The following is a 16263-nucleotide window of genomic DNA, read 5'->3' as shown; positions in this document are numbered from 1 at the left end:
TTATAGGGGACTACTATAGTCTTCTAGTTCCACTCTTATTTAGTTTTTAGAAGGAACCATATGCTAATTTGCACGGTATCTATCACGATTTACTTTATCACACAGAGAAGCTTACACTTTGGAATAATTGTAAGATGATATTTACAACTCCCACTGGGTAATATATATTTAATTTGTTACTATCACAAAATTTGGGTATAGGAGGGACACGCTCACAAATTTAGACAGTAGCTATCCCACCCCCCATACAGCTGCCCATCCCATATAACTCATTAGGGAGCGCCATACCCCATTATAGACACATTTGAAACTGAAGAATGATATTTACAGGGAAACACTAGAGAAACAAAGTGCTCCATAAAGTCGGACTTTTAGGGGTACAACAGGAGGCAGACAAGATTAGAAAAGCACATAATTTATTATGTCCATTAAAATAACACATGCAAAGTATAAAGACACCTATACATAAATACATAAACCACTGCCCTTAAAACCTGGACTAAACACCTGCCAGCTGTTAATTGTCACAAAATAATAGATAAATGTATCTGATAAAGTATGTCAAGGACTCTTCTCCAGAGTCACCATTAACGCATTTTGCAGTGGGCGCTGCTTCTTCAGGATAGGTGGTGTATTTAGTATTGAGCTATATTATAATGAAAATACAACAAATTATTATTACAAATACAACTCTCAACATTTTTTAATCAATACTGTAAAACAGAGAGTATTGAGTGTGCTCACATTTTCTTAGGCGGCCTGGTAACTGTGCACAAAGAGAGGTCTTGGGGGCGAACAAAGGGGCCCGTGGGAGTCACAACACAAATTGTTGAAAGGCCAATACCTCACAATAATATGATATTGCATAAATGTCTCATCTGTAATAAATTTAATTTATATATCCAATATCCCAATACTTACAAGCTCTGGTAGTGGGACACCCAAGGGGATAAATATTACAAATAACCATCTATTCGGGGGTTATACAAAGGGCACCCAACATAAAGCATGGTAATCACTGTTAAAGTTCATCATAAAAAGTCCTGCTACATATATGCATACACATAAGAAAATGTCTTTACACTTCATAACATTTATGGCAGTTATAAAACATCAGGATATAAAACAAGGTAACTTGTAGTACAATGACACATTTCCTAATTTTTGGCATGTCCTCCAAAGCTTTGAATGTCCACTTCATCTACTTATGTATGACTATAATACTGGCCGAAGCTTGACATGAGTTTTTCAGTTAAAAGTGTAAAACAACTCACTGAGTTAAGGTTTTCGAGAAGAAACATCTGTTCTTTCTCTATAGTGGGGCTCTCACCCCAGGAAATTATTAATATTTCTAAAGTATATCTTAAATTGCACAAATTAAATGTAAATATCAGACATGGTGTATTTCCTCCTCCTCGTCAATGTGGATGGTTTGAGAGTTTTGTGCTTGTAGTCTTTGTAGGGGTATTGACCTTAAGATTTCCCAGCCACGTCCACTGTCCTTGGTAACCACTGGCACTTTCTGTTCTAAAGACTGAAGCCCGGACCTATATGGTTCCCCGTATACTTGTGGTATGTCCAAAAAAGTCATATGTGAAGAACTTTGTGTCCTGGCTTTGTCCTTGTCACTGTGGATGGCTTGAGAGGTTTGTACTTGTAATCGTTGTAAGGGAATTGACCTTAAGATCTTCCAGCCATGTCCACTGGCCTTTCTAAACATTGGCACTTCCTGTTCTAAAGACTGAAGACCGGGCCTAGATGGTTCCACGCATACTTGTGGTATGTCCATATGAGCCATATGTGAAGCACTTTGGGTACTGGCTGTGCCCTCATGTAGCAACCCACTTGGTGTTTGAGAAGTTTTTAATGGATCACTTGGTGGTTCATTTGCCTCAGTCACCATCAATTTGGGCAGATCTGACGTTACGGCTTGGTTTTCTTTTAAATCATTTGACGTTTTCTTGTGTGAGTTACTGTTTTCTTCTTGTCCTTGGAAAGCTTCAACATAACGCCGAATCTTCTGCTGACTAAGGTCCTTTCTTACCACGACCCTGTAATACCAGAAGATTAGATTAGAATGTTTTGTCTTTTGAAGACTTATTTTTTTAAATTCTGCAATAATTCTCTTTATGCAATTACTGATCCCCTTTATCCAAAAGTAGATGTGTAAAGTGCACTTGTCTACAAGTATGAAAATGTATAACATCTGTGAGTATGGTTACTAGTGGCATTTAGCTACCCATACCTATCAAACAATTTATTACTGGTATATTGAGGGTATCTTTATTTGGCAGGTGCAGTTAGCTTACCTGCCAACTGGCTCTGTTGCCATGTATGGCATGGTAAGGGGAGTTATAAGCAAGTGTTAGCTACCATTTTAGAGCAACCCCTCCTGTAGTGATCCAATGGCGGGGAGTTAGTACTTATATAAATGCCAGCTGTGGGAGGGGGTCAGGAAGTCCAGAGTATGTGAACAGTACACCTCAGAGCTGCAAGATGTAAGCTGAGCTAAAGGATTCCTAGCTGAGCTAAAGGTCCCTATTCAGGTCCGAATTCCCAGGCGAGGTGTTACAGATCATGGGAGAGATAGTTGTAGTTGCCTTATCTCCCTTGACCTTTTTCTGTAGGTCCTGTAGCAGGGTGTGTAAGGCCTTAGGGGCCTGGACAGAGTCCTCTGATGTGAGAAATGGTAGAGGCCTGGGAATGAGTATGTTATATTGGAGTGTACCTGGCTGGGCAAAGCTATAGAAGGGACATTAGGAAGAGACTGGTATACTGACTGAAGCACCTTATCCCCCTGACCCTCAAATGTGGGTCTTGTGGCTCAGTAATGGAAGCCTAGGGTTTTGAACTTAGTATATATAGGGAAGTGGTCCCAACTTTGTGGCAATCATAAGGGGATGGATAGAGAGGAGATGGTTTAAGTAAAAGGATGTGTACTTGTCCTTGCACTAGAATGTTTAACTTTGCACATGGTGTTGTGCGCCAAAGATTCTGATGGTATGTGAAATGTCACAGAAAGTAAAGTGAAAATGCAAAGTTGCAGTAAAATGCTCAACATTCATTTGTGTGTGGACATTCTTTTCTGTTTAATAATAAAATGATTTTAAAGGTTCCATTTTTTTAAATTAAAATAATAAATATGTTATACTTACCTGCTCTGTGCAGTGGTTTTGCACAGAGCAGCCCTGATCCTCCTCTTCTCAAGTCCCATACTTGCGCTCCTGGCTCCTCCCCTCTGGTGAGTGCCCCCATAGAAATCTGCTTTCTTTGGGGGCACTCGTGTGGGCTCGCTCTCGAGCCACACTGTCTGCGTCTATTGACACAGACAGTGGGGCTCGGTCATGTCTCCCGCTCCCTCATCATAGTATTTGATTGACAGGAGCGGAAGCCAATGGTTTCCACTGCTATCAATCTGCCCTGTGAGGAGGGAGAGAGCTGTGCCGGTGGTGGAACTACAGGGCGCGGTTGCAATTATGACCTTTGTGACCCCTGTAGTACTGGTATCAGTAGCTTTTTTATTTTTGTTATTTTATTTATTTTTCTTTACAATAATATATATATATATATATATATATATATATATATATATATATTTTTTTTTTTTTTTTTTTAGGAACCCCCATGGGGGGGCGGGGGGGGGGGCTTTTGTGAGATAACGAAGGTCTAAACAGACCTGTTGTGACATTCCACCTTTGAGACAGAGAAGGAGACTGAGGACTCAGCCCTCAATCACTTCTGTGAAGAGCTTCCTGTCCATTCATAAACTGGAGCATAGTAAACACAATTTACTATGCCACAGTTATAAATGGACAGAGTCAGTGATTGGTACAGATTCAGAAAAAGACACATTTACTGGCCCCTTCCCCGCTCTGCATCCTGACAGATCCCCCACAGCAGCCAGCAGGAGAGGGGAGGGGGGACCTGGCAGAGCTGAGTGACAAGGGGGGTCTGGCGAAGAGCACAGGGAGACTGGAGTGCACATGGGGGGGGGGGGGCAGTGGAAGAAAGCTGGGACACGCCGATTGTTTGGGACAGAAGAACAACGGCGGTTTGCCTATGTAAACAAGGCAGATTGCCATTCTGTCAGTAGGGAAGGTAGTGATCCTGTGTTTCTGCAAAGCATTAGTACAGTGACATTGCATATTTTTAGCACTGATCACTATATTAGTGTCACTGGTTCCCAAAAAGTGCCACTTAGTAGACATTTGCACTGCCAAAAAATTTGTTCGTTTTCGTTTTATTTGGTTCTTGTTTTTTTAGTTTTTTTGCGTCATTTGTTATGATCGAAATTCATTATTTCAAATAAAATCGTAACTTCGGAAAAATTTGAATTCGTTATGTTCCATTCGTTTAGATGCGAATTCGAAAATTCGTAAATTAGAAAATCCGAAATAATAACTAACTAATAATAACCAACTATTAAATTATAGGTACAGGCATACTCCACTTTTAAGTACTCAATGGGGTTTATTTACTAAAGCTGGAAAGTGCAAAATCAGGCTCCCTTCTGCATAGAAACCAATGAGCTTCTAACCCCAGCTTGTTTAATTAAGCTTTGGTAATAAAACCTGGAAGCTCATTGGTTTTTTGCAGAAGTGAGCCTGATTTTGCACTTTCCAGCTTTAGTAAATAAACCTTATTGTGTACTTAAAATTGGGGTATGTCTGTATGGGAATTTCCTATCAAATTTGGCTGTTTAAAAACGTAACAAATACAAATTTATCCAAAGTTACGAATTGTCCGAAATAACGAATGCCGCATCTAAATGAATGGAACGTAATGAATTAATAATAATAATAAAAAGTTTTTATTATTATTATTTATTATTATTAACTTGTTACGTTTCATTCGTTTAAATGCGACATTCGTTATTTCGGATAATTCGTAACTTCGGATAAATTCGCATTCGTTAACGTTCACTAACAGCCAAATTTGAAAGGAAATTCCAATACCTACAGTATTTCCCAAAAGTGAGTACAACCCTCACATTTTTGTAAATATTTTATTATATCTTTTTATGTGACAACACTGAAGAAATGACACTTTGCTACAATGTAAAGTAGTGAGTGTACAGCTTGTATAACAGTGTAAATTTGCTGTCCCCTCAAAATAACTCAACACACAGTCATTAATGTCTAAACCGCTGGCAACAAAAGTGAGTACACCCCTAAGTGAAAATGTAAAAATTGGGCCCAAAGTGTCAATATTTTATGTGGCAACCATTATTTTCCAGCACTGCCTTAACCCTCTTGGGCATGGAGTTCACCAGAACTTCACAGGTTGCCACTAGAGACCTCTTCCACTCCTCCACTCCTCCATAACGACATCGCAGAGCTGGTGGATGTTGGAGACCTTGAGCTCCTCCCCCTTCCGTTTGAGAATGCCCCACAGATGCTCAATAGGGAATAGATTTTACGCCTGGAGACATGCTTAGCCAGTCCATCACCTTTACCCTCAGCTTCTTTAGCAAGGCAGTGGTCGTCTTGGAGGTGTGTTTGGGCTCGTTATTATGTCAGAATACTGCCCTGAGGCCCAGTCTCTGAAGGTAGGGGATCATGCTCTGCTTCAGTATGTCACAGTACATGTTGGCATTCATGGTTCCCTCAATGAACTGTAGCTCCCCAATGCCAGCAGCACTTATGCAGCCCCAGACCATGACACTCTCACCACCATGCTTGACTGTAGGCAAGACACACTTGTCTTTGTACTCCTCACCTGGTTACCGCCACACACGCTTGACATCATCTGAACCAAATAAGTTTATCTTGGTCTCATCAGACCACAGGGCATGGTGCTAATCCAAATCCTTAGTCTGCTTGTCTTCAGCAAACTGTTTGCAGGCTTTCTTTAGAAAAGGCTTCCTTCTGGGACGACAGCCATGCAGACCAATTTGATGCAGTGTGCAGCGTATGGTCTAAGCACTGACAGGCTGACCCCCCTACCCCTTCAACCTCTGCAGCAATGCTCGCACGCAATCCCACGGGGGCAAATTTAAAGGGACGTACAGGTATGTCCATTTGCCCAGCCGTGCCATTCTGCCGACGTACATCGGCGTGCGCCGGTCGGGAACCATTTAAAGAAGAGAACTGTGCGCTGCATTTGGAGATTTCATAATTTGCCACGTCACGAATGTTAATTCTCCATTACAAACGCTAGTTTACAAGAACGACCGCTTCTGCTTCCGAGCATGGTGTTTGTACTTTGGACTTTTGTCTGACGGACATGTGTACACACAATCATAAAATCCGACAACACACATTTGTTGGCGGAAAATTTGAGAACCTGCTAGCCAACATTTGTTGCCGGAAACTCCGATAACAATTGTCCAATGGAGCATACACACGGTCAAACTTACCGATAACGGCCCATCATCCAACATTTCCCGTCGGAAAGTCTGATCATGTGTACGGGCCTTAAGGCACTTGGTCCAACAGAAGCTGGACGTTTATTCAGCTTCTGTCAGACGACCATGCTTGAAAACCAGCAGCTGGCTGGCTCCCGATCAGCCAATGGCTGAGAGCGCTGATCAGAGTGTTCTGGGCACCCCCCTGTCAGAACACAACAGTTTAGTGAGGGAGATTGCGGCACTAACTTCAGATAGTTAGTACAGCGACTCTGACCTGAGTTTTTTTTGTTCAACTAAAAAAAATAATAGTGTGTACCAGGCTAAACATCCCTGGCGGTATGATTATTTCAGATTTCAGGTGCTAAAAGCGGTACAATTATTTTGCATGGAAATTTGGCGTTTTATATTGTAGTCCTGTAATTCTTAGGAAATCATAAATTATAATATAATATAATAAATAACTATAAATAATTATACCAAATAATAATATAATAATAATAAAAATTATTCAATAATGTAATCAAATCAAAAACACTGAAATTTGCTCAGTTGCAGAATTGTCGCTGTCATTACTTTTCAGTGTTTGATGACGGATCTCCCCACAAATCGCTGTCGCTCAATTCTGCAAGTGATTCTAATTTATTATCGCTGTTTTCTAGCTGGTCTAAAACCACCTTTGATGTAAAGGGACGGTTTTGGTTGCTATGGACAATCTCCAGTTTCCAGGCAGAAAGAACAGATTTTATAATATAAAACTGCATGCAGGACACTGGGCAGACCACTAGGGACAAAGGGGATGTGTAATTATTTGATACAGTACTGTATTCTGTAAGATTACAGTATACTGTATCTATACTGTATGTTTTACATTTTTAATTTAGCGCCGAACTTCGTCCCCGTGCGTCGCAACGCTCGCAGGGAACGGAGCTCAGCACTGTGAATCAGGCGAGACACGGCGGCTCGCAGATCACAGCAGGGAGACATCGCAAGATCCAGGGTACAAGGTAAGTAAACTCTACAAGGATCCTGCAATGCGATCCCGAGTCTGGCTTGGGGTTACCACTTTTGGTATTGAAAATCCACCCCGAGCCAGACTCGGGAATACCGCTAGGGGGGTTAAGGCTGGTCACCCTTCTCTCTACCTGGAAACACCAACCGTGTGGAGAGCCACCAGAACACTTCCACCTGAAAACCAGCTTGTGAAATTGACATATTTGTTTAAAACCCCCCACTACCACCGCCATATGAGGTACATCGGTAGGGTTAAAATACATCTAACAGCCAACTACAGCAATTCAACTCACCGTAAGTACCAGTGGTCTCCTAAGCCATATTCTGTGCCACAAATACCTGATCGAGGCCAAAGGAATCGTGGGAGTTTTCTCTCCAACATTACTGCGGTTGCAGCAACCTGATAAAAAGAGAGGTGAGATACATATGACAGTGAATTAACTTGTACAATACACTTCAATTCACCAGCTCAGTCTTGCGGCCTTAACCTCCCCAACATTTTCAGAATTCGCCCTTCCTGACCAAAGAACACCATAATCCAAAAAGACGATGAACGTCCATTGTCACTACATTTTTTGAAAGCCAATGGAGGGAAACCAACTGGCCTTAAGTGTAAAGGAATCTATAGGCTTAATCTACCTCCAAGAAGAGGTGATTTTGATAACATATTATATCAGAAGGAAAAGATGTGGATCTTTAACCTGAGAAGTATGCATCCTACAGGGTTAAACAATGAATGCAACCTGTCAGTATTTTTAGAACAGTAATAAATCTGAATAATGTGATCCAACTTTTTACCTTCTGGAATTTCCTGATATGTGCACTACTTTTTTTGAACATGAGGTGTGTGTTTTATGTTTAATATCTTGATAACACACACCTGATTCAGGAATATATCTTCAGCTTAATGTATTTTTTTGATTGTCCATCCCATGCTATTTAGGTACATATATAATTATTATTATTTTTGTTACTATGTTCTCTAATCATGTTGCTCTAGCTATGTATGGGGATTGGGCATCTGGATTTGTAGGGCTTCTGTCTGATTTTTCTTGATTTATCTTGTTTGAATTTGGACCTAGCCTAGTTTTTATTTTTATACTTATTTTTATATTCATCTTTCATTTTTTTACTTTGACTTTGGTTGGGTAACTATTTTGATGTTATTTGGCCATTAATAGAACTTATGGTCTGTAACATCAAAAATATGGCTTTGTTAGGTTCTAAATAGGCTTAATAATTAAAGTACACTTGAAATGCAAAGTATTGTGGCAATGGGTGAGTGCACTGGGTGAAAGTTAAGTCTGTTTGATGTGAGACTAAATGTCGAATTTGTCGCAGTATAAACAAGGTATCCACACTGATTTCTAGTTACCTAATTAAGTTCATGGATACTTAATGATACACCCTTGGCAACTGTGCATGCTCTGAGGAAGCTTGGTTTACAAGTGAAACATGTAAGCAAGCAAGACACTCACATGTCTTCAGTGATGTGAGCACCGATCTGTCCACCCACACAGTGAACCCTATATATTCACTCCGAGTTCCATTCAGGTGATATCTTCAGTATCTAAAAGCTTGCGGATCAACCGGGTAGTTCTGGATCGGACAACCTTGTAGCCTGTGTATGGTACGCAGAGGCATTTGAGATACTAACTTAGGACAACTGTCTGGAGGAACTTTTGAAGAGGAACACTATCTATGCAATAAAGACTCTCTCTAGAACCTTCATTGACGATTTTATCCTGACTTCCCAGTGGTTGCATCGTTGAGTGATCGGACCGCATCTATGGACTCAAAATATAGGGAAAGCGAACATATGGAGCAAGACGTCTAAATGGTGAGCTGTATCAGTTCCCCCCAATTCAGAAGGGGAAAATATCCACTGCAAAAAATCAGTTTCGTTCCCTTGACTGATGTTACCCTTCATATGTCCCTTTGCGATCCACACTCAAATGATAATTATCTAACCAATGTGTCTCTGCCGAGTATCTTATGAATGAACTCCCCTCTGTATCTGCTTTCTATCACCTTAATATGCTCGAGTGAAGATCAAAGAAATTACAATTACCGTAACATTTCTTTTTCTGAACGGAACCTATGAACTCTCAGCAACAGCAGGATTTCTGTAGGCCACTTATTTTCTAATTGCTTTTTAGAATCAGTATAATGGTTTCACATACCTTTACTGGCAAAGTGAAGCCTCTATTAGGATCCCCCCTTTTCTGTTGAGCTGATTCGTTTGGATGGGATGGATGATAGATGTTGGTGTATGGCTGATTGCGGTATACAACGGTGTCTCATTTAAGACCTTTCTGTCTTAATTTTAATTAAATGTTTTGGAGGAGGGTATTTATATTTCTATTTTGTATTATATGTACATGTCTTTCTATTTTTGTGGATATTTAATAAAGATTATTAGTCCCCATAACCTATGAATCCTCTTTGAAGAATACTTTTGGGAACTCTTTTCCCATTGTTTTGTGTATATGCTGTTCCATTCAGAGGATCACTATCCTGGAGCTTCAAACTCATAATTTCCAGGTAATGGTTACCAATTAATATAATAATTTTTCACAGGTCGATATATTCAGCGATGAATGTATTACTTTACACACATCCCTGAGACCTATCCTTTTTCTGGATGAGCTTTAGCTTCCTTCCTCCTCCCCCTTTTTTCTTCTGACAAAGATCACAACAACCTATACTTATATCCCGCCTTGACTACTGCAACTCCCTCCTCACTTGCCTATATTTACACAGGCTATCCCCTCTTCAGTCTATTATGAATGCTGCTGCTAGACTTATACACCTTACTAACCGATCTGTGACTGCTGCCCCTCTCTGCTAATCCCTTCACTATAGCCCAACATATACAATTCAAAATACTAGCCACAATGTACAAAGCTATCCACAACACTGCCCCCCAGCTACATCACCAACCTCATCTGGAGATATCATCCTCTCCGCTTCTCCCAAGACCTCCTGCTCTCTAGCTCCCTTATTACCCCCTCCCATGTTCACCTCCAGGGCTTGTCCAGAACCTCTCCTCCCCTCTTGAACACCCTACCCCAGTATGTCCGGTCAGGTCCTGCCTTATCCACCTTTAGGCGATCCTTGAAAACTCATTTATTCAGGGAAGCCTATCAGGCCTCCACCTAAAAACTGTACTTGAGTCCCCTCCATCAGATCATCCCCTGCAGCTATTACCTTTTGTACCAACTCTCCCTCCCTTTAGATTGTAAGCTCCATGAGCAGAGCCCTCCTGTTCCTTCTTTATTGAACTGTGTTGTAATTGTACTGTCCCCATTTAGATTGTAAAGCGCTACGCAAACTATTGGCGCTATATAAATCCTAAATAGTAAAAAATTAATCTTTAGTTATCAACCCTTGTGCTACCTGAGCTCTCCACAGCTCATCCCTTTCCTGTGCCACCCTCCAATGAGTGTCTCCCATCATGGCGATCAGCAGATTCAGCATGAGGAGGTTGGCGAGGATGGTGAAGGAAAAATATATAACGTGGAAAATAAATGGAAGGTCCACATCATAGTTGGTGGGGGCGTTGATGACGTTGAGAAAAAACTCAAAGGTACTGAAAATAGTCATGAGGTAGTCGTAGAACCATCCAAACTTGTTGGGGTCTTCTGTCTGGAAGATGACATAAAATGCTGGCAGAAGGAAGACACAAACAAAGATTAATAAACACGATTAGTTACATTTTAATACAGAAGAAGAAATGTAATTTTCCTAAAAACATTTTTAAAATACAGGCTTATGTCCATTCTGATACATCGATGCATGGGAGTCACATTGTGGGAAAAAGGGCTGCAGCGGTCACAAGCGAGCCCAGGCTCCTGCAGGACCAGATGGACCTCTCTGCAATCTGTATATTGATTGCAATCATAGGTGTTCGCAAGCCTATTGCATTAGGGGATGCACCCCAAAGCTCAATCACACATGCATGTATGTTTGTCTACATATATATGGCCCCCGCACATTGTTCTCCCTGCCGGCACAGTGAAAGAAGTGCATAAGACTTGCCTTATGGCAGAGCTGATAAGGAGAGAGATTTTTCCCATCTCCCCATCTGCACATAATGCTAATGCGCACAAGTTGATTAGGGGATGCCCAGGAACGGCGGGCACACCCTCTGCGCACAATTATAATTGCAATGCATCCACAGTACAGTGTACAGCCCCAGCATCTTATAGATGAAGGGAATGGAGTCAAGTGCCTGTCCATTAGGTGAGGCAAGAAAACAGTGGACCCGGAAGAACAGTAAGATAACCGCACTACTGGTACAGGAGTGGATGTGTGGAGCTGATTGCACATTATGGCAAATGCTGGATTGCCCCCATTACAATTAAATTCTGTTTAATCTGACCTTTTTGCAGTCCCTGCACAATCAGCACATACAGATCCATAGAGGGTCAGCAGGATTGTACGTCTGTGCTGTGTAACTACTTCCTGTTTTATCAATTACTGCCAAACTTCCAAGACAGGTTTGACCTTGAGAAATTTCTTAATACTGGCACTTTTTTTTTACAGCAGGCTTGTCGTGTGGTAAGGAGGGTGTTCCATCATCACCAGCAACAGTGTCCAGGATCACCATATAACAGACAAAAGTGGGGTGGGGAGAATTGGGCTGTTATAGCAATTTGTGGCTATAAAACTGAATTTCTCAGGTCACATTTATGAAAAAAATGTGGAATTATAGGGCAAGTTGGCACAAAACATTTCAGTATTTGCTCAGTTCTGGAAAGTTCAATCACATGGTAGTCTCTTCTATCCCCGGGGGATTTGCGGGTTAGGGTTAGGTGAAATCACTGCATTGGGTTCCCAGGTCTTCACACCTGCTGGGCCCATTATGAGGACTCATACAATCCCTGTTGGATTTTTTTCTTTATTTCATATTATGGAAAATGTAAAAAGAGGAACTAGGACACACAATGTTAGGCAGAAACACCCAAAACTCCCAGGTGAACAGGAGCAAGATTATAGCAGGGAGATCTCACCCTTGGAATATCTAAGACATATGAGAAGCCATGTACTGACTCCCCAGACTCTACCCATAGTTATAATACAATTTTTGAGCCTACACTACAGATTATTTAAGCTTTAATATCTACTGTATAACTATAATTCATCTTCAGAATTCTTTACTTACTAGTTGCATATCCAAAAATTACCACAGCCATCAGCCAGCAAAACCGTAGCAAGTCTCCAAATATCATCTGCAGAAACCAAAATAGTTAGATTTTCTCATACACCCGCAATATTAGACACATATTAGACAATTGCCAAGGTCAGATATTATTTGTCTTCATCCTTGATTGTGTGGTTTTGACCAGTATTTTTACTTTTTAGTCAGTTATTTACCTTGTCAATGGCCTAGCCTAAAGTATATAATACACATCCTGTTTCTCAACTCCTGAGTGTAACAGCATCCACAGAGTCCTACAGTCATAGATAATCTAATCCCCATTGTGAGGGCCTGTGTTGACAGGCTTCTGTTTGCGTCAGATGGATTTTTAATTTCTATACAAGTTAATGGGGAATGGAAAACTTTCTTGAAGCAGACAAAAAGGGCCCAGAGTAAAGGAGAGAAAAGACATGGATGGAGGGCCGGCATGACAGGGGTTAAAGGGGTTTGGGTAAAGTAGGGGTTTCAGCCTAGTCTGACAGGAAAACATAAGTGGCTTGACTCATTGATTGGTGTCTAGGACAGGAACAGGAGGAGCTACAGGGAGTAGCCAAGCTAGGGGTTTTAGGAGGTTTTCGGTCAGAGGGAAGCCACGTTGGAGAAAATTTCCCACCCTCCCTCCCTTTTTTTTCTTTTTATGGTTTTTGATTTTGCCCCCCCCCCTCCTCCTTTTCAGAGGGAGTTTTATTGTTTTATATGTCACAGCAGCGAGCGGGGTACAAGGTACTGGTAGGTTAATATAAACAAAAAAAAACATATACTTGGTAGGAACCCGTATGAGGTACAGCTTTTCTTCTTTGTATTTCCTTTTTTGATGCTTACCAGGAGTGGCGGGGTGCCCGCTCCTGGTAGGTTAGTACAGGGCGAACATATGCTTGATAGGGAGCCATCTGAAGTACGGCTCCCAGTATTTGGTCTGTTGGTATCTGCGACTGGTTGTCTCCGAGTCGGTGCTGTGGCGGCTGGAGGCCTTAATTAAGTTGGACGCAGGTGTTTTCTTCTGTGATGCCTACTAGGAGTGGCGGGGTATAAGGTCCTGGTAGGTTAGTATGGGGCAAACATACAGTATACTTGGTATGGACCCGTCTGAGGTACGGCTCCCAGTATTTGGTATGTTGGTATCTGAGACTGGTTGTCTCCGGGTCCGTGCTGTGGCGGCTGGAGGCCTAATTAAGTTGGATGCAAGTATTTTATCCTACTAGGACCTTAAGGCTCCAGTAAAACTAAGTTTTAACATGTTATTTACCTCTTATGTATACAGTTTGTTAATAAAAGGCTACTATGGCCATTTAACTCCAGATTGTGGTCATGTGGTTATTTAGCAGAATTGAGACAAATCATCTTTAACCACCTGGCATCCGCGCTATGGCCGAATGACGGCCACAGCGCGGACTTGAATTCCCGGGAGGCCGTCATATGACGGCCTCCCCTGTGCACACACTTTGCAGGGCGCGCGCTGTGATCACCGAGCCAATGAGACTCGGGTGATCACTGATCTAAGGAAGGGGCCGGTCCCGGCCCCTTACCATGTGATCAGCTGTCAGCCAATGACAGCTGATCACATGATGTAAACAAAAGATCGGTAATCGTTTTTTTTTCTACTCACGCTGACAGCGTGAGTAGAAAAAAAAGCCGCTCACCGGCTCAGATGTCAGGGACATCGGTCCCGAAGTGGAAGAGGCACATCTGCCTCATCAGTGACATCTAATAGTGCCACCTAACACTGCCCACAAGTGCCACCTAACAGTGCCCACAAGTGCCACCTATCAATGCCCACAAGTGCCACCTATCAATGCCCACCAGTAGTGCCAATCAGTGCCACCTAGCAGTGCTGCCTATCAGTGTAACTGATCAGTGCCCATCACTGCCGCCTATCAGTGCCCATCACTGCCGCCTCATCAGCGTACATCAATGAAGTAGAAAAATTACCTGTTTTAAATTTTTTATAACAAAATATAAAAAAATTAAAAATTAAAAAAAAAAAAAATTCTGATTTTTACATTTTTTTAACAAAAAGTAAAAACTGCAGAGGTGATCAAATACCACCAAAAGAAAGCTCTATTTGTGGTGAAAAAATGATAAAAATTTCATTTGGGTACAGTATTGTATGACCGCGCAATTGTCATTCAAAGTGCGTCAGTGCTGAAAGCTGAAAATTGGTCTGGATAGGAGGGGGGGTTTAAGTGCCCTGTAAGCAAGTGGTTTATACCCTAGTCATGCAGGTTAGATGGTGGTCAAACGTAGGTCAAGTGAAACTGTCAGTGAATTCTGAATGATCTCAGAAGCATCACAAACCAATACCATTAACCAAAGCCCAACATTTATTAACACAGGCCCCAACTCTGCTATGTTTACTGCTAGGGTGTATGGTAGATATACTTCCAAAATTGAAACCTGCTTTGCAGCAGTGCTCCTCTGTGTGAATCCCAGCCAAGACGCTATCTGCAAGAAGTTTACAGATTCTTCTCATACTTGCATGAGTTTCTTTGGGTACTCCTGTTGCCTCCCACACTCCAAAGACATTCTGGTAGGTTAATAGGCTCCTGTCTAGATTGGCACTAGTATGTGTATGTTAGCATGTGAGATATGGACCTTGGCTTGTTCCTCAATAAAATAAAAATATTTTTAAAAACTTGCTCATCAGGACCCATTTGTTTTTCCTTTTAGTTCGTTTGATGGATGTGTTGCAAAAGAAAGCTCTACAGAACTGGGAACAATTTGCTTTGACAACATATACAAAGAACTTTTCCAACATATACTATAGCCAATTCACAATGCAACACAGCATTTCTACATCAAACCATTCACATTGCTTGGTCCTATCAGGTTGTACATGTCCAGCCCAAAGCCTACTGCCGCATTCTCAAGTCAACTTACTTTATGGATCATGATGGTGAAAGGTCCAAGCATTTGAAATCCACGTGCAAAATACATGACATAGCACCAGCCCAGCACAAGTAATATGCACATCGGCACCACCTCTCCATCTGTGTCTGTCAGTCGGAGAACGAGGGTCCCAAGCACCAAACAAGGGAAGGCAATTCTGTTGGCAGACAACATTTTAGTTGCTTTGCTCACATACTAAAAATAAATATCAAAACCAAGAAACAAAAAAAATATACCTTTAGGTTATTTAAAGTAGTTGGAAAGGCTAAGCACAGTAAAACAGCCCTCACTCACAACATTGCTATTTTGATTTCTAAAGTTATTCTGTAGAAAACAGTCTATATTAAAAATATACTTTATTTGTGGTCACATGACCACAAATTTTCTATGGTAATGCCTTTGCTGTGCAGGCGCTGGGGTGCAGCGTGCCTCAGGGGCAGTGGAAGAGCACTGCCTTTTTAGCCAAAGTGAGGCTGGGAGGATGAGAGGGGCTGCAGGGACCGGTCCACAGTTTCACTGTTGGACCTTCCTCGTGGATGGGCAGAGGAAGCTTCTGACTTACAGAGGCATCATGTATTTCGATGGGGTTTACGTAGATGAGCAATAACGCTTACTGGACCTTCAATTCAATGATAGCGATATAAAGTCAAACCCTAGAGTCAGCCCTAGAGTGGAACTGGAAACTGGCAGGACAATTAAAGACACAGCAACAAAGTTAATAAAAAATTTCCATATCACAAAAGTGAACCTTAATATGTAGAAAGCAGAGGACAATTTTTATTTTTGACTGGAATTCCACTTTAAGGGCTTATTT

The 16263-nt window shown here is 41.5% G+C and overlaps 1 protein-coding gene across 1 annotated transcript in view; it reads right to left on the bottom strand.

The window, feature by feature from the left end:
* Window positions 1-438: 438 nt before the first annotated feature.
* The window catches only part of LOC141105840 (transient receptor potential cation channel subfamily V member 5-like), a 93888-nt gene continuing 78063 nt past the window's right edge, over window positions 439-16263 (bottom strand). The window contains exons 12-16 of the mRNA XM_073595971.1: window positions 15441-15606; window positions 12528-12594; window positions 10760-11028; window positions 7654-7760; window positions 439-2051 (exon numbers count right to left, since the gene is read on the bottom strand). Of these exons, the coding sequence (XP_073452072.1) occupies window positions 1391-2051; window positions 7654-7760; window positions 10760-11028; window positions 12528-12594; window positions 15441-15606 (1270 nt within the window). The 3' untranslated portion in view covers window positions 439-1390. The remainder of the gene's footprint in view (window positions 2052-7653; window positions 7761-10759; window positions 11029-12527; window positions 12595-15440; window positions 15607-16263) is intronic.

Source organism: Aquarana catesbeiana, linkage group LG08 (genome assembly GCF_042186555.1).
Source record: "Aquarana catesbeiana isolate 2022-GZ linkage group LG08, ASM4218655v1, whole genome shotgun sequence".
NCBI classification, from domain to species: Eukaryota; Metazoa; Chordata; class Amphibia; order Anura; family Ranidae; genus Aquarana; species Aquarana catesbeiana.
Note: the sequence above shows the minus strand (reverse complement) of the source record. Positions and strands in the feature narration are given on the sequence as shown.